This window comes from Salmo salar, chromosome ssa05, assembly GCF_905237065.1.
Source record: "Salmo salar chromosome ssa05, Ssal_v3.1, whole genome shotgun sequence".
Classification (NCBI taxonomy): domain Eukaryota; kingdom Metazoa; phylum Chordata; class Actinopteri; order Salmoniformes; family Salmonidae; genus Salmo; species Salmo salar.
The window spans coordinates 3,321,078-3,345,898 of NC_059446.1; the positions used below are offsets into that span (position 1 = coordinate 3,321,078).

Sequence of the window (24,821 nt, forward strand, 5' to 3'; positions counted from 1 at the left end):
GTCAACCAGCCAGTCAGTCAACCAGTCAGTCAACCAGCCAGTCAACCAGTCAGTCAACTAGCCAGTCAGCCAGCCAGTCAGTCAACTAGCCAGTCAGCCAGCCAGTCAGTCAACTAGCCAGTCAACCAGCCAGTCAGCCAGCTGTGTGAGGGCCAGTTTGACCTCTGACCCTGTTGAACCCGGTGTTTTGTAGCGGCGTCCACATGATGGTGGCGACGCCCGGCCGTCTGATGGACCTGTTGCAGAAGAAGATGATCAGTCTGGATATCTGTCGTTATCTGGCTCTGGACGAGGCTGACAGAATGATAGACATGGGCTTCGAAGAAGACATCAGAACTATCTTCTCCTACTTTAAGGTATGGATATAAACTGGTTTAAACTAGAGGTCGACCGATTAATCTGAATGGCCGATTAATTAGGGCCGATTTCAAGTTTTTATAACAATCTGTAATCGTTGTTTTTGGACACCGATTAAAAAAAAATATATATATATATATATATTTTACACCTTTATTTAACTAGGCAAGTCAGTTAACCTCTTGAGGACCCCTTCGAGATAAAATCCCGTTAACGGGATTGGTTGGACAACAACCAGTGAGATAGCACGGCGCGAAATATATATTTTTTTTTAATTCTCAAAATTAAAATTCAGTATTATACGGCATTTTAAAGATACTCTACTCGTTAATCCAATCACATTGTCCGATTTCAAAAAGGCTTTACAGTGAAAGAAAAACATTTAGATTATTTTAGGATAGCACTTCAGCAAAAAAAAAAAAAAACACTTTTTCCAAGCACGGATAGCCGTCACAAAACCAGATATACAGCTAAAATTAAACACTAACCTTTGACAATCTTAATCAGATGACACTCCTAGGACATCATGTTAGACAATACATGCATTTTTTGTTAGATCAAGTTCATATTTATATCCAAAAACCAATTTTTTTACATTGGCGCGTGACGTTCAGAAAATGTTTTCTCCCCATAAAATCCGGTGAATAGGCACATTAATTTACAGAAGAACTCATAAACGTTGACAAAATTTATAACAATTATTTTAAGAATTAGAAATAATCTACTCCTTTATGCAACCACTTTTGTCAGATTTCAAAATAACTTTACGGAAAAAGCACATTGTTCAATATTCTGAGTACAGAACTTAGCCTTCAATGCTAAGCTATACAGTTAGCCTACAACCACGGCGTCGACAAATCTCTAACAATATGTTCGAAATATTTTCTTACCTTTGCTGATCTTCGGCGGAATGCACTCGGAAGGGCTCCCACTTCCACAAGAAATGTTCATTTGTTCTGCAAAGTCCATAATTTATGTCCAAATACGTCCGTTTTGTTTACCCATCCAGAACACTTTACAATGCCAATGTGGCGTGGACGCAAATCCATAGACGAAATGTTCAAAAGTTCCATTACCGTTTGTAGAAACACGTCAAATGATGGTTACAATCAATCCTTTAGGGTATTTTTTTACGTAAAATTGCGATAATTTTACAACCGGGCAATAGGTATTCATCCCAGAAGAAAAATAACAAACAGCGAAGTCACGTGCACGCGCGTCACGAGACACCTGTCCTCAGACTGGCCAGTGATTGACTGGGCCACAATTTTCTGCCCGGTAACAGGTGACGGATGAAACCAGTTCCTAAAGATTGTTGACAGCCAATGGAAGAGTTAGGAGGTGCAACGTAAATCCTATGTCACTGTAGTTTTTCAAGGGATTCAAAAGGAAAAACTACATTTCTAATTTCTCCCACTTCCTGATTAAATTTTTCTCAGGTTTTGGCCTGCCATATGAGTTCTGTTATACTCACAGACACCATTCAAACAGTTTTCTAAACTTTAGAGTGTTTTCTATCCAAATCTACTAATAATATGCATATTCTATTTTCTGGGCCAGAGTAGTAACCTGTTTAAATTGGGTACGTTTTTCATCGGACCGTTCATCCAGCCTTGAAAATACTGCCCCCTAGCCCCTCTAGTTTAAACCAGTTCTGGACACGAGGGGTATTTTAACCCCAGATCGCTCCTGAACACATTACAACATATCACTGTTTGTGTGTAGTGACGACTAGTGGTATGTTTTCTAACTGAACCAAACAGCAATGCTTTTAACATCACCCTTCATACCTCAACTAACCGGTGCCCCTGCACATTGACTCTGTACCGGTACCCCCTGTATATAGCCTCCACATTGACTCTCTACCGGTACCCCCTGTATATAGCCTCCACATTGACTCTCTACCGGTACCCCCTGTATATAGCCTCCACATTGACTCTGTACCGGTACCCCCTGTATATAGTCTCCACATTGACTCTGTACCATAACACCCTGTAAATAGCCTCCACATTGACTCTGTACCGGTACCCCCTGTATATAGCCTCCACATTGACTCTGTATCGGTATCACCTGTATATAGCCTCCACATTGACTCTGTACCATAACACCCTGTAAATAGCCTCCACATTGACTCTGTACCGGTACCCCCCCTGTATATAGCCTCCACATTGACTCTGTACCGGTACCCCCTGTATATAGCCTCCACATTGACTCTGTACCGGTTCCCCCTGTATATAGCCTCCACATTGACTCTGTACCGGTACCCCCTGTATATAGCCTCCACATTGACTCTGTACCGGTACCCCCCTGTATATAGCCTCCACATTGACTCTGTACCGGTACCCCCTGTATATAGCCTCCACATTGACTCTGTACCGGTACCCCCTGTATATAGCCTCCACATTGACTCTGTACCGTACCCCCCTGTATATAGCCTCCACATTGACTCTGTACCGGTACCCCCTGTATATAGCCTCCACATTGACTCTGTACCGGTATCCCCTGTATATAGCCTCCACATTGACTCTGTACCGGTACCCCCTGTATATAGCCTCCACATTGACTCTGTACCGGTACCCCCCTGTATATAGCCTCCACATTGACTCTGTACCGGTATCCCCTGTATATAGCCTCCACATTGACTCTGTACCGGTACCCCCTGTATATAGCCTCCACATTGACTCTGTACCGGTACCCCCCTGTATATAGCCTCCACATTGACTCTGTACCGGTACCCCCTGTATATAGCCTCCACATTGACTTTGTACCGGTACCCCCTGTATATAGCCTCCACATTGACTCTGTACCGGTACCTCCCTGTATATAGCCTCCACATTGACTCTGTACCGGTACCCCCTGTATATAGCCTCCACATTGACTCTGTACCGGTACCCCCTGTATATAGCCTCCACATTGACTCTGTACCGGTACCCCCTGTATATAGCCTCCACATTGACTCTGTACCGGTACCCCCTGTATATAGCCTCCACATTGACTCTGTACCGTAATACCCTGTATATAGCCTCCACATTGACTCTGTACCGGTACCCCCTGTATATAGCCTCCACATTGACTTTGTACCGGTACCCCCTGTATATAGCCTCCACATTGACTCTGTACCGGTACCCCCTGTATATAGCCTCCACATTGACTCTGTACCGGTACCCCCTGTATATAGCCTCCACATTGACTCTGTACCGTAATACCCTGTATATAGCCTCCACATTGACTCTGTACCGGTACCCCCTGTATATAGCCTCCACATTGACTCTGTACCGGTACCCCCTGTATATAGCCTCCACATTGACTCTGTACCGGTACCCCCTGTACATAGCCTCCACATTGACTCTGTACCGGTACCCCCTGTATATAGCCTCCACATTGACTCTGTACCGGTACCCCCTGTATATAGCCTCCACATTGACTCTGTACCGGTACCCCCTGTATATAGCCTCCACATTGACTCTGTACCGGTACCCCCTGTATATAGCCTCCACATTGACTCTGTACCGGTACCCCCTGTATATAGCCTCCACATTGACTCTGTACCGGTACCCCCTGTATATAGCCTCCACATTGACTCTGTACCGGTACCCCCTGTATATAGCCTCCACATTGACTCTGTACCGGTACCCCCTGTATATAGCCTCCACATTGACTCTGTACCGGTACCCCCTGTATATAGCCTCCACATTGACTCTGTACCGGTACCCCCTGTATATAGCCTCCACATTGACTCTGTACCGGTACCCCCTGTATATAGCCTCCACATTGACTTTGTACCGGTACCCCCTGTATATAGCCTCCACATTGACTCTGTACCGGTACCCCCTGTATATAGCCTCCACATTGACTCTGTACGGTACCCCTGTATATAGCCTCCACATTGACTCTCTACCGGTACCCCCCTGTATATAGCCTCCACATTGACTCTGTACCGGTACCCCCTGTATATAGCCTCCACATTGACTCTGTACCGGTACACCCTGTATATAGCCTCCACATTGACTCTGTACCGGTACCCCCTGTATATAGCCTCCACATTGACTCTGTACCGGTACCCCCTGTATATAGCCTCCACATTGACTCTGTACCGGTACCCCCTGTATATAGCCTCCACATTGACTCTGTACCGGTACCCCCTGTATATAGCCTCCACATTGACTTTGTACCGGTACCCCCTGTATATAGCCTCCACATTGACTCTGTACCGTAATACCCTGTATATAGCCTCCACATTGACTCTGTACCGGTACCCCCTGTATATAGCCTCCACATTGACTCTGTCCCAGTACCCCCTGTATATAGCCTCCACATTGACTCTGTACCGTAATACCCTGTATATAGCCTCCACATTGACTCTGTACCGGTACCCCCTGTATATAGCCTCCACATTGACTCTGTACCGGTACCCCCTGTATATAGCCTCCACATTGACTTTGTACCGGTACCCCCTGTATATAGCCTCCACATTGACTCTGTACCGTAATACCCTGTGTATAGCCTCCACATTGACTCTGTACCGGTACCCCCTGTATATAGCCTCCACATTGACTCTGTACCGGTTCCCCCCTGTATATAGCCTCCACATTGACTCTGTACCGGTACACCCTGTATATAGCCTCTACATTGACTCTGTACCGGTACCTCCCTGTATATAGCCTCCACATTGACTCTGTACCGTAATAACCTGTGTATAGCCTCCACATTGACTCTGTACCGGTACCCCCTGTATATAGCCTCCACATTGACTCTGTACCGTAATACCCTGTATATAGCCTCCACATTGACTCTGTACCGGTACCCCCTGTATATAGCCTCCACATTGACTCTGTACCGGTACCCCCTGTATATAGCCTCCACATTGACTCTGTACCGGTACCCCCTGTATATAGCCTCCACATTGACTCTGTACCGTAACACCCTGTATATAGCCTCCACATTGACTCTGTACCGGTACCCCCTGTATATAGCCTCCACATTGACACTGTACCGTAATACCCCTGTATATAGCCTCCACATTGACTCTGTACCGGTACCCCCTGTATATAGCCTCCACATTGACTCTGTACCGGTACCCCCTGTATATAGCCTCCACATTGACTCTGTACGGTACCCCCTGTATATAGCCTCCACATTGACTCTGTACGGTACCCCCTGTATATAGCCTCCACATTGACTCTGTACCGGTACCCCCCTGTATATAGCCTCCACATTGACTCTGTACCGGTACCCCCCTGTATATAGCCTCCACATTGACTCTGTACCGGTACCCCCCTGTATATAGCCTCCACATTGACTCTGTACCGGTACCCCCCTGTATATAGCCTCCACATTGACTCTGTACCGGTAATCCCCTGTATATAGCCTCCACATTGACTCTGTACCGGTACCCCCTGTATATAGCCTCCACATTGACCCTCTACCGGTACCCCCTGTATATAGCCTCCACATTGACTCTGTACCGGTACCCCCTGTATATAGCCTCCACATTGACTCTGTACCGGTACACCCTGTATATAGCCTCCACATTGACTCTGTACCGGTACCCCCTGTATATAGCCTCCACATTGACTCTGTACCGGTACCCCCCTGTATATAGCCTCCACATTGACTCTGTACCGGTACCCCCTGTATATAGCCTCCACATTGACTCTGTACCGGTACCCCCTGTATATAGCCTCCACATTGACTCTGTACCGGTACCCCCTGTATATAGCCTCCACATTGACTCTGTACCGTAATACCCCTGTATATAGCCTCCACATTGACTCTGTACCGGTACCCCCTGTATATAGCCTCCACATTGACTCTGTACCGGTACCCCCTGTATATAGCCTCCACATTGACTCTGTACCGGTACCCCCTGTATATAGCCTCCACATTGACTCTGTACCGTAATACCCTGTGTATAGCCTCCACATTGACTCTGTACCGGTACCCCCTGTATATAGCCTCCACATTGACTCTGTACCGGTTCCCCCTGTATATAGCCTCCACATTGACTCTGTACCGGTACACCCTGTATATAGCCTCCACATTGACTCTGTACCGGTACCCCCTGTATATAGCCTCCACATTGACTCTGTACCGTAATACCCTGTGTATAGCCTCCACATTGACTCTGTACCGGTACCCCCTGTATATAGCCTCCACATTGACTCTGTACCGTAATACCCTGTATATAGCCTCCACATTGACTCTGTACCGGTACCCCCTGTATATAGCCTCCACATTGACTCTGTACCGGTACCCCCTGTATATAGCCTCCACATTGACTCTGTACCGGTACCCCCTGTATATAGCCTCCACATTGACTCTGTACCGTAACCCCCTGTATATAGCCTCCACATTGACTCTGTACCGGTACCCCCCTGTATATAGCCTCCACATTGACTCTGTACCGTAATACCCTGTATATAGCCTCCACGTTGACTCTGTACCGGTACACCCTGTATATAGCCTCCACGTTGACTCTGTACCGGTACCCCCTGTATATAGCCTCCACATTGACTCTGTACCGGTACCACCTGTATATAGCCTCCACATTGACTCTGTACCGGTACACCCTGTAAATAGCCTCCACATTGACTCTGTACCGGTACCCCCCTGTATATAGCCTCCACATTGACTCTGTACCGGTACCCCCTGTATATAGCCTCCACATTGACTCTGTACCGGTACCCCCCTGTATATAGCCTCCACATTGACTCTGTACCGGTACCCCCTGTATATAGCCTCCACATTGACTCTGTACCGTAATGCCCTGTATATAGCCTCCACATTGACTCTGTACCGTAATGCCCTGTATATAGCCTCCACATTGACTCTGTACCGTAATGCCCTGTATATAGCCTCCACATTGACTCTGTATCGGTACCCCCTGTATATAGCCTCCACATTGACTCTGTACCGGTACCCCCTGTATATAGCCTCCACATTGACTCTGTACCGGTACCCCCTGTATATAGCCTCCACATTGACTCTGTACCGTAATGCCCTGTATATAGCCTCCACATTGACTCTGTACCGTAATGCCCTGTATATAGCCTCCACATTGACTCTGTACCGTAATCCCCTGTATATAGCCTCCACATTGACTCTGTATCGGTACCCCCTGTATATAGCCTCCACATTGACTCTGTACCGGTACCCCCCTGTATATAGCCTCCACATTGACTCTGTACCGGTAACCCCCTGTATATAGCCTCCACATTGACTCTGTACCGGTACCCCCTGTATATAGCCTCCACATTGACTCTGTACCGGTACACCCCTGTATATAGCCTCCACATTGACTCTGTACCGGTACCCCCTGTATATAGCCTCCACATTGACTCTGTACCGGTACCCCCTGTATATAGCCTCCACATTGACTCTGTACCGGTACCCCCTGTATATAGCCTCCACATTGACTCTGTACCGGTACCCCCTGTATATAGCCTCCACATTGACTCTGTACCGGTACCCCCTGTATATAGCCTCCACATTGACTTTGTACCGGTACCCCCTGTATATAGCCTCCACATTGACTCTGTACCGTAATACCCCTGTGTATAGCCTCCACATTGACTCTGTACCGGTACCCCCTGTATATAGCCTCCACATTGACTCTGTACCGTAATACCCTGTATATAGCCTCCACATTGACTCTGTACCGGTACCCCCCTGTATATAGCCTCCACATTGACTCTGTACCGGTACCCCCTGTATATAGCCTCCACATTGACTCTGTACCGGTACCCCCTGTATATAGCCTCCACATTGACTCTGTACCGTAATCCCCTGTATATAGCCTCCACATTGACTTTGTACCGGTACCCCCTGTATATAGCCTCCACATTGACACTGTACCGTAATACCCTGTATATAGCCTCCACATTGACTCTGTACCGGTACCCCCTGTATATAGCCTCCACATTGACTCTGTACCGGTACCCCCTGTATATAGCCTCCACATTGACTCTGTACCGGTACCCCCCTGTATATAGCCTCCACATTGACTCTGTACCGTAATACCCTGTATATAGCCTCCACATTGACTCTGTACCGGTACCCCCTGTATATAGCCTCCACATTGACACTGTACCGTAATACCCTGTATATAGCCTCCACATTGACTCTGTACCGGTACCCCCTGTATATAGCCTCCACATTGACTCTGTACCGGTACCCCCTGTATATAGCCTCCACATTGACTCTGTACCGGTACCCCCTGTATATAGCCTCCACATTGACTCTGTACCGGTACCCCCTGTATATAGCCTCCACATTGACTCTGTACCGGTACCCCCTGTATATAGCCTCCACATTGACTCTGTACCGGTACCCCCCTGTATATAGCCTCCACATTGACTCTGTACCGGTACCCCCCTGTATATAGCCTCCACATTGACTCTGTACCGGTACCCCCTGTATATAGCCTCCACATTGACTCTGTACCGTAATACCCTGTATATAGCCTCCACATTGACTCTGTACCGGTAACCCCTGTATATAGCCTCCACATTGACTCTGTACCGGTACCCCCTGTATATAGCCTCCACATTGACTCTGTACCGGTACCCCCTGTATATAGCCTCCACATTGACTCTGTACCGGTACCCCCTGTATATAGCCTCCACATTGACTCTGTACCGTAATGCCCTGTATATAGCCTCCACATTGACTCTGTACCGTAATGCCCTGTATATAGCCTCCACATTGACTCTGTACCGTAATGCCCTGTATATAGCCTCCACATTGACTCTGTACCGGTACCCCCTGTATATAGCCTCCACATTGACTCTGTACCGGTACCCCCTGTATATAGCCTCCACATTGACTCTGTACCGGTACCCCCTGTATATAGCCTCCACATTGACTCTGTACCGGTACCCCCTGTATATAGCCTCCACATTGACTCTGTACCGGTACCCCCTGTATATAGCCTCCACATTGACTCTGTACCGGTACCCCCTGTATATAGCCTCCACATTGACTCTGTACCGGTACCCCCTGTATATAGCCTCCACATTGACTCTGTACCGGTACCCCCTGTATATAGCCTCCACATTGACTCTGTACCGGTACCCCCCTGTATATAGTCTCCACATTGACTCTGTACCGGTATCCCCCCTGTATATAGCCTCCACATTGACTCTGTACCGGTACCCCCTGTATATAGCCTCCACATTGACTCTGTACCGGTACCTCCCTGTATATAGCCTCCACATTGACTCTGTACCGGTACCCCCTGTATATAGCCTCCACATTGACTCTGTACCGGTATCCCCTGTATATAGCCTCCACATTGACTCTGTACCAGTACCCCCTGTATATAGCCTCCACATTGACTCTGTACCGGTTCCCCCCTGTATTGTTATTGTTATTTTACTGCTGCTCTTTAATTATTTGTTACTTTTATTTTCAATTTTTTTTACTTGTATATTTTTTTACTTAACACTTAACTTCTTAAAGCATTGTTGGTTAAGGATATGCATGTAAGCATTTCACTGTAAGGTACGTGTAACAGATTTGATTTGATTTGCAGGGCCAGAGACAAACTCTTCTGTTTAGTGCCACCATGCCCAAGAAGATCCAGAACTTTGCCAAGAGTGCCCTGGTCAAACCCATCACCATCAACGTGGGCCGGGCCGGCGCTGCCAGCTTGGACGTCATTCAGGTGCAACACACCAGCAGAAAAATAATTCATCCACTGCCTGGTCAAAAGTAGGGCACTACCTGGTCAAAAGTAGTGCACTACCCTGGTCAAAAGTAGTCCACTGCCTGGTCAAAAGTAGTCCACTGCCTGGTCAAAAGTAGTGCACTGCCTGGTGAAAAGTAGTGCACTGCCCTGGTCAAAAGTAGTGCACTGCCCTGGTCAAAAGTAGTGCACTACCCTGATCAAAAGTAGTGCACTACCCTGGTCAAAAGTAGTGCACTATATGGGGAGTAGGGTACAATTTGGGACGCATTCTAATAACTTTTTTTAAAGCAGGTTTTCACAGGAATATCGTAAATGAAATAGGTTTGTGTACTTTTTGATATATATATATATATATATAGCTATTAAAATGTTTACATTGATTGTTTTTACATTGCATTTCATTTCAGGAAGTGGAGTATGTGAAGGAAGAGGCTAAGATGGTTTACCTGCTGGAGTGTCTACAGAAGACTCCTCCTCCGGTTAGTAACCAACCCCTCCTCCTAGTAACCAACCCCTCCTCCTCCGGTTAGTAACCAACCCCTCCTCCTCCGGTTAGTAACCGACCCCTCCTCCTCCTCCGGTTAGTAACCGACCCCTCCTCCTCCGGTTAGTAACCGACCCCTCCTCCTCCGGTTAGTAACCGACCCCTCCTCCTCCTCCGGTTAGTAACCGACCCCTCCTCCTCCTCCGGTTAGTAACCGACCCCTCCTCCTCCTCCGGTTAGTAACCGACCCCCCCCCTCCTCCTCCGGTTAGTAACCGACCCCTCCCTCCTCCTCCGGTTAGTAACCGACCCCTCCTCCGGTTAGTAACCGACCCCTCCTCCGGTTAGTAACCGACCCCTCCTCCGGTTAGTAACCGACCCCTCCTCCTCCGGTTAGTAACCGACCCCTCCTCCTCCGGTTAGTAACCGACCGACCCCTCCTCCTCCGGTTAGTAACCGACCCCTCCTCCTCCTCCGGTTAGTAACCGACCCCTCCTCCTCCTCCGGTTAGTAACCGACCCCTCCTCCTCCTCCGGTTAGTAACCGACCCCTCCTCCTCCTCCGGTTAGTAACCGACCCCTCCTCCTCCTCCGGTTAGTAACCGACCCCTCCTCCGGTTAGTAACCGACCCCTCCTCCGGTTAGTAACCGACCCCTCCTCCGGTTAGTAACCGACCCCTCCTCCTCCTCCGGTTAGTAACCGACCCCCCCTCCTCCTCCGGTTAGTAACCGACCCCTCCTCCGGTTAGTAACCGACCCCTCCTCCGGTTAGTAACCGACCCCTCCTCCGGTTAGTAACCGACCCCTCCTCCGGTTAGTAACCGACCCCTCCTCCGGTTAGTCACCGACCCCTCCTCCGGTTAGTAACCGACCTCTCCTCCTCCGGTTAGTAACCGACCCCTCCTCCTCCGGTTAGTAACCGACCCCTCCTCCTCCGGTTAGTAACCGACCCCTCCTCCTCCTCCGGTTAGTAACCGACCCCTCCTCCTCCTCCGGTTAGTAACCGACCCCTCCTCCGGTTAGTAACCGACCCCTCCTCCGGTTAGTAACCGACCCCTCCTCCGGTTAGTAACCGACCCCGACTCCTCCTCCTCCGGTTAGTAACCGACCCCTCCTCCGGTTAGTAACCGACCCCTCCTCCGGTTAGTAACCGATCCCTCCTCCGGTTAGTAACCGATCCCTCCTCCGGTTAGTAACCGACCCCGACTCCTCCTCCTCCGGTTAGTAACCGACTCCTCCTCCTCCGGTTAGTAACCGACTCCTCCTCCTCCGGTTAGTAACCGACTCCTCCTCCTCCGGTTAGTAACCGACCCCTCCTCCTCCTCCGGTTAGTAACCGACCCCTCCTCCTCCTCCGGTTAGTAACCGACCCCTCCTCCTCCTCCGGTTAGTAACCGACCCCTCCTCCGGTTAGTAACCGACCCCTCCTCCGGTTAGTAACCGACCCCTCCTCCGGTTAGTAACCGACCCCTCCTCCGGTTAGTAACCGACCCCTCCTCCGGTTAGTAACCGACCCCTCCTCCGGTTAGTAACCGACCTCTCCTCCTCCGGTTAGTAACCGACCCCTCCTCCTCCGGTTAGTAACCGACCCCTCCTCCTCCGGTTAGTAACCGACCCCTCCTCCTCCTCCGGTTAGTAACCGACCCCTCCTCCTCCTCCGGTTAGTAACCGACCCCTCCTCCGGTTAGTAACCGACCCCTCCTCCGGTTAGTAACCGACCCCTCCTCCGGTTAGTAACCGACCCCGACTCCTCCTCCTCCGGTTAGTAACCGACCCCTCCTCCGGTTAGTAACCGACCCCTCCTCCGGTTAGTAACCGATCCCTCCTCCGGTTAGTAACCGATCCCTCCTCCGGTTAGTAACCGACCGACTCCCTCCTCCGGTTAGTAACCGACTCCCTCCTCCGGTTAGTAACCGACTCCTCCTCCTCCGGTTAGTAACCGACTCCTCCTCCTCCGGTTAGTAACCGACTCCTCCTCCTCCGGTTAGTAACCGACCCCTCCTCCTCCTCCGGTTAGTAACCGACCCCTCCTCCTCCTCCGGTTAGTAACCGACCCCTCCTCCTCCTCCGGTTAGTAACCGACCCCTCCTCCTCCTCCGGTTAGTAACCGACCCCTCCTCCGGTTAGTAACCGACCCCTCCTCCGGTTAGTAACCGACCCCTCCTCCGGTTAGTAACCGACCCCTCCTCCGGTTAGTAACCGACCCCTCCTCCTCCTCCGGTTAGTAACCGACCCCTCCTCCTCCTCCGGTTAGTAACCGACCCCCCCCTCCTCCTCCGGTTAGTAACCGACCCCTCCCTCCTCCTCCGGTTAGTAACCGACCCCTCCTCCGGTTAGTAACCGACCCCTCCTCCGGTTAGTAACCGACCCCTCCTCCGGTTAGTAACCGACCCCTCCTCCGGTTAGTAACCGACCCCTCCTCCGGTTAGTAACCGACCCCTCCTCCTCCGGTTAGTAACCGACCCCTCCTCCTCCAGTTAGTAACCGACCCCTCCTCCTCCGGTTAGTAACCGACCCCTCCTCCTCCTCCGGTTAGTAACCGACCCCTCCTCCGGTTAGTAACCGACCCCTCCTCCGGTTAGTAACCGACCCCTCCTCCGGTTAGTAACCGACCCCGACTCCTCCTCCTCCGGTTAGTAACCGACCCCTCCTCCGGTTAGTAACCGACCCCTCCTCCGGTTAGTAACCGATCCCTCCTCCGGTTAGTAACCGATCCCTCCTCCGGTTAGTAACCGACCCCGACTCCTCCTCCTCCGGTTAGTAACCGACTCCTCCTCCTCCGGTTAGTAACCGACTCCTCCTCCTCCTCCGGTTAGTAACCGACCCCTCCTCCTCCGGTTAGTAACCGCTTTGGTGATGAAATTTCACTTCCTTATGTTATAAAATAAATTTCACCAAGACAAATATGTTTGGTTCTGAATAGTTCAGTGGGGTCTTTCTCTAACATATCATTTAACATTAAATACAGAAAGTCTGATTTCATAACCTAATTCATCCGACGAAAATTAGCACTGAGATCTGTTGACTGAGTGGTGCAGCTTCCTCACACAAACTGGTGTCTTAGTTGTGGCTGTAGAGGTCAAAGTTAGAGGTCCTCTTCCTTTAGTTAGTACTGCATGTTTGACCTTTAGTTAGTACTGCCTGTTTGACCTTTGACCTTTCTACCTCTGGTTTTTTTATTAGTATTTTTAGCTGTTCTGTTTCCTCTCTAGCCCAGGACAAGGTCATGTTAATATTACTAAACGTGCTGTTGTTTAATCAGAAGATAAGATGGTAGTGTTGTTGTGTGTTTAATCAGAAGGTAAGATGGGAGTGTTGTTGTGTGTTTAATCAGAAGGTAAGATGGGAGTGTTGTTGTTTAATCAGAAGGTAAGATGGGAGTGTTGTTGTTTAATCAGAAGGTAAGATGGGAGTGTTGTTGTGTGTTTAATCAGAAGGTAAGATGGGAGTGTTGTTGTTTAATCAGAAGGTAAGATGGGAGTGTTGTTGTGTGTTTAATCAGAAGGTAAGATGGGAGTGTTGTTGTGTGTTGTTTAATCAGAAGGTAAGATGGTAGTGTTGTTGTGTGTTGTTTAATCAGAAGGTAAGATGGTAGTGTTGTTGTGTGTTTAATCAGAAGGTAAGATGGTAGTGTTGTTGTGTGTTGTTTAATCAGAAGGTAAGATGGTAGTGTTGTTGTGTGTGTAATCAGAAGCTAAGATGGTAGTGTTGTTGTGTGTTTAATCAGAAGCTAAGATGGTAGTGTTGTTGTGTAATCAGAAGCTAAGATGGTAGTGTTGTTGTGTAATCAGAAGGTAAGATGGTAGTGTTGTGTGTTTAATCAGAAGGTAAGATGGGAGTGTTGTTGTGTGTTGTGTAATCAGAAGGTAAGATGGTAGTGTTGTTGTGTGTTGTTTAATCAGAAAGTAAGATGGTAGTGTTGTTGTGTAATCAGAAGGGAAGATGGTAGTGTTGTTGTGTAATCAGAAGGTAAGATGGGAGTGTTGTTGTGTGTTGTTTAATCAGAAGGTAAGATGGTAGTGTTGTTGTGTAATCAGAAGGTAAGATGGTAGTGTTGTTGTGTGTTTAATCAGAAGGTAAGATGGTAGTGTTGTTGTGTGTTTAATCAGAAGGTAAGACGGGAGTGTTGTTGTGTGTTCTTTAATCAGAAGCTAAGATGGTAGTGTTGTTGTGTAATCAGAAGGTAAGATGGGAGTGTTGTTGTGTGTTCTTTAATCAGAAGCTAAGATGGTAGTGTTGTTGTGTAATCAAAAGGTAAGATGGAAGTGTTGTTGTGTAATCAGAAGGTAAGATGATAGTGATGGCGTTGTTCTCTGTCTCCCAGGTGTTGATGTTTGCTGAGAAGAAAGCAGACGTGGACGCCATTCATGAATATCTCCTGCTGAAAGGAGTGGAGGCTGTGGCTATCCACGGAGGAAAAGGTAAGATCACTAACCCCTCCTAGTCCTCCTACCTCAACCCTAACATGTCCCCTGCCCTAACATTGTGCCCTAGTGCTGAAAGGAGTGGAGGAAAATGGTTAAGACTACCTAAAATAAGAGGTGCTATTTCATTCCCTCTCTGCTATGCGTTTTCCAGACCAGGAGGAGCGTACCAAGGCTATCGAGGCCTTTAAGGAAGGGAAGAAGGACGTGTTGGTAGCTACTGATGTGGCGTCTAAAGGTCTGGACTTCCCTGCTATACAGCATGTGGTCAACTATGATATGCCAGAGGAGATAGAGAACTATGGTAAGACTTCTCAATCAATCAACTGTTTTTACTATTTAACATTTGAGTCATTCAGCAGACGCTCTTATCCAGAGCAACTTACAGTTACCACAATGTGCTTCAGAGTAACCATGGCCCAGAGAGATGGGTAACCTGGCCCAGAGAGATGATAACCTGGCCTAGAGAGATGATAACCTGGCCTAGAGAGATGATAACCTGGCCTAGAGAGAGATGATAACCTGGCCTAGAGAGAGAGAGATGATAACCTGGCCTAGAGAGAGAGAGGGTAACCTGGCCTAGAGAGAGAGGGTAACCTGGCCTAGAGAGATGATAACCTGGCCCAGAGAGAGAGGGTAACCTGGCCTAGAGAGAGATGATAACCTGGCCCAGAGAGATGATAACCATGGCCCAGAGAGATGATAACCATGGCCCAGAGAGATGATAACCTGGCCTAGAGAGAGAGAGGGTAACCTGGCCTAGAGAGAGAGAGGGTAACCTGGCCTAGAGAGAGAGAGGGTAACCTGGCCTAGAGAGAGAGAGGGTAACCTGGCCTAGAGAGAGAGGGTAACCTGGCCTAGAGAGGGAGAGGGTAACCTGGCCTAGAGAGAGAGGGTAACCTGGCCTGGAGAGAGGGTAACCTGGCCTAGAGAGAGAGAGAGGGTAACCTGGCCTAGAGAGAGATGGTAACCTGGCCTAGAGAGAGAGAGGGTAACCTGGCCTAGAGAGAGAGGGTAACCTGGCCTAGAGAGAGAGAGAGGGTAACCTGGCCTAGAGAGAGAGAGGGTAACCTGGCCTAGAGAGAGAGGGTAACCTGGCCTAGAGAGAGAGGGTAACCTGGCCTAGAGAGAGGGTAACCTGGCCTAGAGAGAGAGAGGGTAACCTGGCCTGGAGAGAGAGAGGGTAACCTGGCCTAGAGAGAGGGTAACCTGGCCTAGAGAGAGAGAGGGTAACCTGGCCTAGAGAGAGAGGGTAACCTGGCCTAGAGAGAGAGGGTAACCTGGCCTAGAGAGAGAGGGTAACCTGGCCTAGAGAGAGGGTAACCTGGCCTAGAGAGAGAGGGTAACCTGGCCTAGAGAGAGAGGGTAACCTGGCCTAGAGAGAGAGGGTAACCTGGCCTAGAGAGAGAGAGATGGTAACCTGGCCTAGAGAGATGGTAACCTGGCCTAGAGAGAGAGGGTAACCTGGCCTAGAGAGAGAGAGATGGTAACCTGGCCTAGAGAGAGAGAGGGTAACCTGGCCTAGAGAGAGAGGGTAACCTGGCCTAGAGAGAGAGGGTAACCTGGCCTAGAGAGAGAGGGTTACCTGGCCTAGAGAGAGAGGGTAACCTGGCCTAGAGAGAGAGGGTAACCTGGCCTAGAGAGAGAGAGAGGGTAACCTGGCCTAGAGAGAGAGGGTAACCTGGCCTAGAGAGAGAGAGAGGGTAACCTGGCCTAGAGAGAGAGAGAGGGTAACCTGGCCTAGAGAGAGAGGGTAACCTGGCCTAGAGAGAGAGGGTAACCTGGCCTAGAGAGAGAGAGGGTAACCTGGCCTAGAGAGAGAGGGTAACCTGGCCTAGAGAGAGAGAGAGAGGGTAACCTGGCCTAAGAGAGAGAGAGAGGGTAACCTGGCCTAGAGAGAGAGGGTAACCTGGCCTAGAGAGAGAGGGTAACCTGGCCTAGAGAGAGAGGGTAACCTGGCCTAGAGAGAGAGAGGGTAACCTGGCCTAGAGAGGGAGAGGGTAACCTGGCCTAGAGAGGGAGGGTAACCTGGCCTAGAGAGAGAGGGTAACCTGGCCTAGAGAGAGAGGGTAACCTGGCCTAGAGAGAGAGAGAGGGTAACCTGGCCTAGAGAGAGAGAGGGTAACCTGGCCTAGAGAGAGAGAGGGTAACCTGGCCTAGAGAGAGAGAGAGGGTAACCTGGCCTAGAGAGAGAGAGAGGGTAACCTGGCCTAGAGAGGGAGAGAGGGTAACCTGGCCTAGAGAGAGAGAGAGGGTAACCTGGCCTAGAAGAGAGAGAGGGCAACCTGGCCTAGAGAGAGAGGGTAACCTGGCCTAGAGAGAGAGGGTAACCTGGCCTAGAGAGAGAGGGTAACCTGGCCTAGAGAGAGAGGGTAACCTGGCCTAGAGAGAGAGGGTAACCTGGCCTAGAGAGAGAGGGTAACCTGGCCTAGAGAGAGAGGGTAACCTGGCCTAGAGAGAGGGTAACCTGGCCTAGAGAGAGAGGGTAACCTGGCCTAGAGAGAGGGTAACCTGGCCTAGAGAGAGAGAGGGTAACCTGGCCTAGAGAGAGAGGGTAACCTGGCCTAGAGAGAGAGGGTAACCTGGCCTAGAGAGAGAGGGTAACCTGGCCTAGAGAGAGAGGGTAACCTGGCCTAGAGAGAGAGGGTAACCTGGCCTAGAGAGAGAGGGTAACCTGGCCTAGAGAGAGAGAGGGTAACCTGGCCTAGAGAGAGAGAGGGTAACCTGGCCTAGAGAGAGAGAGGGTAACCTGGCCTAGAGAGAGAGAGGGTAACCTGGCCTAGAGAGAGAGAGGGTAACCTGGCCTAGAGAGAGAGAGGGTAACCTGGCCTAGAGAGAGAGAGGGTAACCTGGCCTAGAGAGAGAGAGGGTAACCTGGCCTAGAGAGAGAGGGTAACCTGGCCTAGAGAGAGAGGGTAACCTGGCCTAGAGAGAGAGGGTAACCTGGCCTAGAGAGAGATGGTAACCTGGCCTAGAGAGAGAGGGTAACCTGGCCTAGAGAGAGAGGGTAACCTGGCCTGGAGAGAGATGGTAACCTGGCCTAGAGAGAGAGGGTAACCTGGCCTAGAGAGAGAGAGGGTAACCTGGCCTGGAGAGAGATGGTAACCTGGCCTAGAGAGAGAGAGATGGTAACCTGGCCTAGAGAGAGAGAGATGATAACCTGGCCTAGAGAGAGAGGGTAACCTGGCCTAGAGAGAGAGAGGGTAACCTGGCCTAGAGAGAGAGAGGGTAACCTGGCCTAGAGAGAGAGAGGGTAACCTGGCCTAGAGAGAGAGAGGGTAACCTGGCCTAGAGAGAGAGAGGGTAACCTGGCCTAGAGAGAGAGAGGGTAACCTGGCCTAGAGAGAGAGAGGGTAACCTGGCCTAGAGAGAGAGGGTAACCTGGCCTAGAGAGAGAGGGTAACCTGGCCTAGAGAGAGAGGGTAACCTGGCCTAGAGAGAGAGAGGGTAACCTGGCCTGGAGAGAGATGGTAACCTGGCCTAGAGAGAGAGGGTAACCTGGCCTAGAGAGAGAGGGTAACCTGGCCTGGAGAGAGATGGTAACCTGGCCTAGAGAGAGAGGGTAACCTGGCCTAGAGAGAGAGAGGGTAACCTGGCCTGGAGAGAGATGGTAACCTGGCCTAGAGAGAGAGAGAGGGTAACCTGGCCTAGAGAGAGAGAGATGGTAACCTGGCCTAGAGAGAGAGGGTAACCTGGCCTAGAGAGAGAGAGGGTAACCTGGCCTAGAGAGAGAGAGGGTAACCTGGCCTAGAGAGAGATGGTAACCTGGCCTAGAGAGAGAGAGGGTAACCTGGCCTAGAGAGAGAGATGGTAACCTGGCCTAGAGAGAGAGGGTAACCTGGCCTAGAGAGAGAGGGTAACCTGGCCTAGAGAGAGAGGGTAACCTGGCCTAGAGAGAGAGGGTAACCTGGCCTAGAGAGAGAGGGTAACCTGGCCTAGAGAGAGGGTAACCTGGCCTAGAGAGAAAGGGTAACCTGGCCTAGAGAGAGAGAGGGTAACCTGGCCTAGAGAGAGAGAGAGGGTAACCTGGCCTAGAGAGAGAGAGGGTAACCTGGCCTAGAGAGAGAGAGGGTAACCTGGCCTAGAGAGAGAGGGTAACCTGGCCTAGAGAGAGAGAGGGTAACCTGGCCTAGAGAGAGAGGGTAACCTGGCCTAGAGAGAGAGGGTAACCTGGCCTAGAGAGAGAGGGTAACCTGGCCTAGAGAGAGAGGGTAACCTGGCCTAGAGAGAGAGGGTAACCTGGCCTAGAGAGAAAGGGTAACCTGGCCTAGAGAGAGAGGGTAACCTGGCCTAGAGAGAGAGAGAGGGTAACCTGGCCTAAGAGAGAGAGAGAGGGTAACCTGGCCTAGAGAGAGAGAGAGGGTAACCTGGCCTAGAGAGAGAGATGGTAACCTGGCCTAGAGAGAGAGATGGTAACCTGGCCTAGAGAGAGAGGGTAACCTGGCCTAGAGAGAGAGGGTTACCTGGCCTAGAGAGAGAGGGTAACCTGGCCTAGAGAGAGAGAGGGTAACCTGGCCTAGAGAGAGAGAGAGGGTAACCTGGCCTAGAGAGAGAGAGAGGGTAACCTGGCCTAGAGAGAGAGAGGGTAACCTGGCCTAGAGAGAGAGATGGTAACCTGGCCTAGAGAGAGAGGGTAACCTGGCCTAGAGAGAGAGGGTAACCTGGCCTAGAGAGAGAGGGTAACCTGGCCTAGAGAGAGAGGGTAACCTGGCCTAGAGAGAGAGAGGGTAACCTGGCCTAGAGAGAGAGAGAGGGTAACCTGGCCTAGAGAGAGAGAGAGGGTAACCTGGCCTAGAGAGAGAGAGAGGGTAACCTGGCCTAGAGAGAGAGAGGGTAACCTGGCCTAGAGAGAGAGAGGGTAACCTGGCCTAGAGAGAGATGGTAACCTGGCCTAGAGAGAGAGGGTAACCTGGCCTAGAGAGAGAGGGTAACCTGGCCTAGAGAGAGAGGGTAACCTGGCCTAGAGAGAGAGAGATGGTAACCTGGCCTAGAGAGAGAGAGGGTAACCTGGCCTAGAGAGAGAGAGAGGGTAACCTGGCCTAGAGAGAGATGGTAACCTGGCCTAGAGAGAGAGGGTAACCTGGCCTAGAGAGAGATGGTAACCTGGCCTAGAGAGAGAGAGAGAGAGATGGTAACCTGGCCTAGAGAGAGAGAGATGGTAACCTGGCCTAGAGAGAGAGAGATGGTAACCTGGCCTAGAGAGAGAGAGATGGTAACCTGGCCTAGAGAGAGAGGGTAACCTGGCCTAGAGAGAGAGGGTAACCTGGCCTAGAGAGAGAGAGATGGTAACCTGGCCTAGAGAGAGAGAGAGGTAACCTGGCCTAGAGAGAGAGAGATGGTAACCTGGCCTAGAGAGAGAGAGATGGTAACCTGGCCTGAGAGAGAGAGAGGGTAACCTGGCCTAGAGAGAGGGTAACCTGGCCTAGAGAGATGGTAACCTGGCCTAGAGAGAGAGGGTAACCTGGCCTAGAGAGATGATAACCTGGCCTAGAGAGAGAGGGTAACCTGGCCTAGAGAGATGGTAACCTGGCCTAGAGAGATGGTAACCTGGCCTAGAGAGATGGTAACCTGGCCTAGAGAGAGAGGGTAACCTGGCCTAGAGAGAGAGATGGTAACCTGGCCTAGAGAGAGAGAGATGGTAACCTGGCCTAGAGGGAGAGGGTAACCTGGCCTAGAGAGAGAGGGTAACCTGGCCTAGAGAGAGAGAGGGTAACCTGGCCTAGAGAGAGAGATGGTAACCTGGCCTAGAGAGAGAGGGTAACCTGGCCTAGAGAGAGAGGGGGGTAACCTGGCCTAGAGAGAGAGAGGGTAACCTGGCCTAGAGAGAGAGGGTAACCTGGCCTAGAGAGAGAGAGATGGTAACCTGGCCTAGAGAGAGAGAGGGTAACCTGGCCTAGAGAGAGAGGGTAACCTGGCCTAGAGGGAGAGGGTAACCTGGCCTAGAGAGAGAGGGTAACCTGGCCTAGAGAGAGAGAGAGGGTAACCTGGCCTAGAGAGAGAGAGGGTAACCTGGCCTAGAGAGAGAGGGTAACCTGGCCTAGAGAGAGAGGGTAACCTGGCCTAGAGAGAGAGAGGGTAACCTGGCCTAGAGAGAGAGAGGGTAACCTGGCCTAGAGAGAGAGAGAGGGCAACCTGGCCTAGAGAGAGAGAGAGGGTAACCTGGCCTAGAGAGAGAGAGAGGGCAACCTGGCCTAGAGAGAGAGATGGTAACCTGGCCTAGAGAGAGAGAGAGGGTAACCTGGCCTAGAGAGAGAGGGTAACCTGGCCTAGAGAGAGAGGGTAACCTGGCCTAGAGAGAGAGAGGGTAACCTGGCCTAGAGAGAGAGGGTTACCTGGCCTAGAGAGAGAGAGAGGGTAACCTGGCCTAGAGAGAGAGAGGGTAACCTGGCCTAGAGAGAGAGAGGGTAACCTGGCCTAGAGAGAGATGGTAACCTGGCCTAGAGAGAGAGGGTAACCTGGCCTAGAGAGAGAGGGTAACCTGGCCTAGAGAGAGAGAGATGGTAACCTGGCCTAGAGAGAGAGAGAGGGTAACCTGGCCTAGAGAGAGGGTAACCTGGCCTAGAGAGATGGTAACCTGGCCTAGAGAGAGAGGGTAACCTGGCCTAGAGAGATGATAACCTGGCCTAGAGAGAGAGGGTAACCTGGCCTAGAGAGATGGTAACCTGGCCTAGAGAGATGGTAACCTGGCCTAGAGAGATGGTAACCTGGCCTAGAGAGAGAGGGTAACCTGGCCTAGAGAGAGAGATGGTAACCTGGCCTAGAGAGAGAGAGATGGTAACCTGGCCTAGAGGGAGAGGGTAACCTGGCCTAGAGAGAGAGGGTAACCTGGCCTAGAGAGAGAGAGGGTAACCTGGCCTAGAGAGAGAGATGGTAACCTGGCCTAGAGAGAGAGGGTAACCTGGCCTAGAGAGAGAGGGGGGTAACCTGGCCTAGAGAGAGAGAGGGTAACCTGGCCTAGAGAGAGAGGGTAACCTGGCCTAGAGAGAGAGAGATGGTAACCTGGCCTAGAGAGAGAGAGGGTAACCTGGCCTAGAGAGAGAGGGTAACCTGGCCTAGAGGGAGAGGGTAACCTGGCCTAGAGAGAGAGGGTAACCTGGCCTAGAGAGAGAGAGGGTAACCTGGCCTAGAGAGAGAGAGGGTAACCTGGCCTAGAGAGAGAGGGTAACCTGGCCTAGAGAGAGAGGGTAACCTGGCCTAGGAGAGAGAGAGGGTAACCTGGCCTAGAGAGAGAGAGGGTAACCTGGCCTAGAGAGAGAGAGAGGGCAACCTGGCCTAGAGAGAGAGAGAGGGTAACCTGGCCTAGAGAGAGAGAGAGGGCAACCTGGCCTAGAGAGAGAGAGGTAACCTGGCCTAGAGAGAGAGAGAGGGTAACCTGGCCTAGAGAGAGAGGGTAACCTGGCCTAGAGAGAGAGGGTAACCTGGCCTAGAGAGAGAGAGGGTAACCTGGCCTAGAGAGAGAGGGTTACCTGGCCTAGAGAGAGAGAGAGGGTAACCTGGCCTAGAGAGAGAGAGGGTAACCTGGCCTAGAGAGAGAGAGGGTAACCTGGCCTAGAGAGAGATGGTAACCTGGCCTAGAGAGAGAGGGGTAACCTGGCCTAGAGAGAGAGGGTAACCTGGCCTAGAGAGAGGGTAACCTGGCCTGGAGAGAGAGGGTAACCTGGCCTAGAGAGAGAGAGGGTAACCTGGCCTAGAGAGAGAGAGGGTAACCTGGCCTAGAGAGAGAGGGTAACCTGGCCTAGAGAGAGAGAGGGTAACCTGGCCTAGAGAGAGAGAGGGTAACCTGGCCTAGAGAGAGAGAGAGGGTAACCTGGCCTAGAGAGAGAGAGAGGGTAACCTGGCCTAGAGAGAGAGGGTAACCTGGCCTAGAGAGAGAGATGATAACCTGGCCTAGAGAGAGAGGGTAACCTGGCCTAGAGGGAGGGAGTACATGTTTCCCCATTTCTTCTCGTTAATCTGCTCATATCTCCCCTCAAGTGCACAATATTGTTACCCCAAAATCTCATGTATTCCCTCTCTATAATCAGACTGTGTTGTTTTGTGTTCCAGTCCACAGGATTGGTAGAACCGGTCGATCAGGGAAGACTGGGATCGCCACCACTTTCATCAACAAAGGCTGTGGTAAGAAACAAGCCACGTCCAGAGATGTAACCTCTCTTATCATCACTCAGTGCCTGGGCTTACCTCCACTGTACCCGCACCCCACCATGGAGGTTAACCTAGGCCCTGCGTGTCTCCAGGAACTCTCATTTGTTGACTTCTGTAATCGAAAAAGCCTTGGTTTCATGCATGTTAATATCAGAAGCCTCTTCCCTAAGTTTGTTTTACTCACTGCTTTAGCACACTCCGCCAACCCGGATGTCCTAGTTGTGTCTGAATCCTGGCTTAGGAAGGCCACTAAAAACCCTGACATTTCCATCCCTAACTATAACATTTTCCAACAAGATAGAACTGCCAAAGGGGGCGGAGTTGCAATCTACTGCAGAGTTAGCATGTAGAGTTCTGTCATGCTATCCAGGTCTATGCCCAAACAATTTGAACTTCTACTTTTAAAAATTAATCTCTCCAGAAATAAGTCTCTCACTGTTGCCGCCTGTTATAGACCCCCCTCAGCTCCCAGCTGTGCCCTGGACACCATATGTGAATTGATTGCCCCCCCATCTATCTTCAGAGTTCGTTCTGTTAGGTGACCTAAACTGGGATATGCTTAACACCCCGGCAGTCCTACAATCTTAGCTTGATGCCCTCAATCTCACACAAATCATCAAGGAACCCACCAGGTACAACCCTAAATCCGTAAACATGGGCACCCTCATAGACATTATCTTGACCAACCTGCCCTCTAAATACACCTCTGCTGTCTTCAACCAGGATCTCAGTGATTACTGCCTCATTGTCTGCATCCGCTATGGGTCCGCGTTCAAACGACCACCCCTCATCACTGTCAAACACTTCCTAAAACACTTCAGCGAGCAAGCCTTTCTAATCGACCTGGCCCGGCTATCCTGGAAGGATATTGACCTCATCCCGTCAGACGAGGATGCCTGGTCGTTCTTTAAAAGTAATTTGCTCACCGTCTTAAATAAGCATGCCCCTTTCAAAAAATGTAGAACCAGGAACAGATATAGCCCTTGGTTCACTCCAGACCTGACTACCCTTGACCAGCACAAAAACATTCTGTGGCGGACTGCAATAGCATCAAATAGTCTCCGCGATATGCAACTGTTCTTGGAAGTCAGGAACCAATACACGCAGTCAGTCAGGAAAGCAAAGGCTAGCTTTTTCAAACAGAAATTTGCATCCTGTAGCTCTAACTCCAAAAAGTTTTGGGACACTGTAAAGTCCATGGTGAACAAGAGCACCTCCTCGCAGCTGCCCACTGCTCTGAGGCTAGGTAACACGGTCACCACCGATAAATCCACGATAATTGAGAATTTCAACAAGCATTTCTCTACAACTGGCCATGCTTTCCTCCTGACTACTCCAACCCCGGCCAACATCTCCCCCCCTCCGCAGCTACTTGCCTGAGCTTCCCCAGCTTCTCCTTCACCCAAATCCAGATAGCAGATGTTCTGAAAGAGCTGCAAAACCTGGACCCATACAAATCAGCTGGGCTAGACAATCTGGACCATCTCTTTCTAAAATTATCCGCCGCCGTTGTTGCAACTCCTATTACTAGCCTGTTCAACCTCTTTCGTATCATCCGAGATCCGTAAAGATTGGAAAGCTGCCGCGGTCATCCCCCTCTTCAAAGAGGTGACACTCTAGACCCAAACTGTTATAGACCTACATCCATCCTGCCCTGCCTCTCTAAAGTCTTCGAAAGCCAAGTTAATAAACAGATCACTGACCATTTCGAATCCCACCGTACCTT

General features: G+C 50.6%; 1 protein-coding gene across 1 annotated transcript in view; it reads left to right on the forward strand.

The window, feature by feature from the left end:
• Positions 1-24,821, forward strand: part of ddx41 (DEAD-box helicase 41) — a 71,300-nt gene that overhangs the window by 40,082 nt on the left and 6,397 nt on the right. Inside the window, 6 exon segments of the mRNA NM_001140327.1 lie at positions 194-356; positions 9,890-10,021; positions 10,453-10,524; positions 14,851-14,947; positions 15,105-15,254; positions 22,997-23,068. Of these exon segments, the coding sequence (NP_001133799.1) occupies positions 194-356; positions 9,890-10,021; positions 10,453-10,524; positions 14,851-14,947; positions 15,105-15,254; positions 22,997-23,068 (686 nt within the window).